The 1,830-nt window shown below is 61.5% G+C and overlaps 1 protein-coding gene across 1 annotated transcript in view; it reads left to right on the top strand.

Moving 5' to 3' along the window:
* The first annotated feature begins 1,162 nt into the window (after positions 1–1,162).
* The window catches only part of PKLR (pyruvate kinase L/R), a 9,173-nt gene continuing 8,505 nt past the window's right edge, over positions 1,163–1,830 (top strand). Inside the window, exon 1 of the mRNA XM_006923529.3 lies at positions 1,163–1,349. Within this exon, the coding sequence (XP_006923591.1) occupies positions 1,253–1,349 (97 nt within the window). The 5' untranslated portion in view covers positions 1,163–1,252. The remainder of the gene's footprint in view (positions 1,350–1,830) is intronic.

Below are 1,830 nucleotides of genomic sequence, written 5' to 3' on the forward strand. Positions count from 1 at the left end.
CCACTGGCGGGATCCTCGGCCCCAGATAAGTGGATCGGGCATGGTCATCAGGAAAGCAAGGGCTCCTCCAACTAGATCATCTGAGGAGTGTTTCGTAACAGGACTGTGTACAGAGTGTGGGCAGCGTGTGAGTGAAACTCAGGGAATAGGGCGTCACCCTCAGCACAGTAACAGAGGGCTTAAAATGCCAAGCCACCCTCTCCTGTCTCAGCCCTTGGTGCCCTTCCCACCGGCCGAACCCCAGAGCCACGGGGCAAGGCCCTCAGCCTCCTGGCCTCTCGGCAGAGTGGAGAAGGGTGGAGAAAGGGCCACGGGGCCACAGAAGAGGCCCGCTCGCCCTGCCCACCTCAGTCCCCTTCCCTGAAGAACAGGCTGTCAACCCCCTTCCTTCTGGGTGACAAAGGGAGAGGATGTGTGGGAGGCGTCGGGGATCAGAGCCAGCGGTCCGCCTGTCGCTGTGAACAGTTGATTGGCATCTCACACTTTGCCCGTGTCAAACTGGGGCAACCCTATTCCCTCCCTCATCTCCGTGAGTGGCACCACCGAGTGCCCAGCTGCCCAAGCCGGGCTCCTCAGCGCCACCTGCAGGAGGCGAAGCCCCATCCCCCGGTCCCCGCATCTCTCTGTCTTTCTACCCTGTCTGCTCATCAGAGCACATCTCAGACCTGTCCCCCTCTCCATCCTCACTGCCACTATCCTGGTCCATCACCTCCCACCGAGATCACTATCTGTTTGCTGCCCACCACGTTGTAAATTCCACTTACGACAGGAAGGACAGAGGCCCTGCCTGAGTGGCCCACCTCCGTGCCCTCAGGGCCTGGCACAGAGCGTGGTCAGTGAGCGGGTGACAGCCAGCGCTGGGATGATGGCGCTGCTCCTGGAGCCCCCATCGCAGTGCCCCCCACGCTTCCCCAGGCTCCACCACGCCCCCATACCCCGCTTCCCAGAGTCATCCCCGGCTGACTTCAGTGGGTGCGAAGAAGGGGCCACATCACTGGCGAAAAATCTCTGTTCAGGGTGATGACCAAACAGTGTGAATGGATTAAAAAATTATCAGGAAAAATGGACGAGAGAGGAGAGTGTCGGCAAGCGGGGGGGAGGCAGCAGGGCACGGGGAGGGGCTCTGTGTGGGGACGGGGCGGCCTGCTGGGTGTGTCCCTTTTCTTCTCTCTGTCCCCCGTCGATAAGACTAGCAGTTTCGTCTCCCTCGCCCCTCTCTCCCCAAGCCGGCAGCCCCAGGAGGAGGAGAAGCATGTCGACCCAGGAGAACGAGAAGACAGAACCCCCTCAGCTTTTGTCATGGATCTCTAGGGACTTGGCAAAGTCCTTCCTGATTGGGGCTCCGGGAGGTAAGAAAGGTCAACAGAAGCCGGGGAGGAGAGGGGGAGATGAGGGTGCAATTCAGCAGCGGGGTGAAGGGTGCAGAAGATGCATGTCTGCTGCTGGCCAGGAGGGCTGGGGCGTCGTGTCCACCGGGGGCTCCCCTGTATGGACGCAGTATGGACTCTGGTCTGGGCCTCTCCTCCCAGCCCCTGTGAGCAGGGCAGAGGAGAACCTGTAGCTTGGGAGCCACAGGGCACTCCCGTGGTGGTTCCTGGACTCTGCCCTCAGTGCATGGGCTTCCAGTGACAGGGGAGACACTGGTGACACTTTAACCAGTAGGCGCAGCCCAGCCGGGCCTCATGCCTCTGACAGGCTTACAGCGCGGAGCAGACTGCTGGAGACAGGCAGGCGTGCAGTGGCTTCAGTGGCATGCAGAGTATGCGGGGTGGCTGCTCTGGGCTGGTTCAGCTCCAGGGATCCCAGGACCTGGAGCAGCAGCGGGGGTGG

Source organism: Pteropus alecto, unplaced genomic scaffold (genome assembly GCF_000325575.1).
Source record: "Pteropus alecto unplaced genomic scaffold, ASM32557v1 scaffold49, whole genome shotgun sequence".
In the NCBI taxonomy this organism is placed as follows: Eukaryota; Metazoa; Chordata; class Mammalia; order Chiroptera; family Pteropodidae; genus Pteropus; species Pteropus alecto.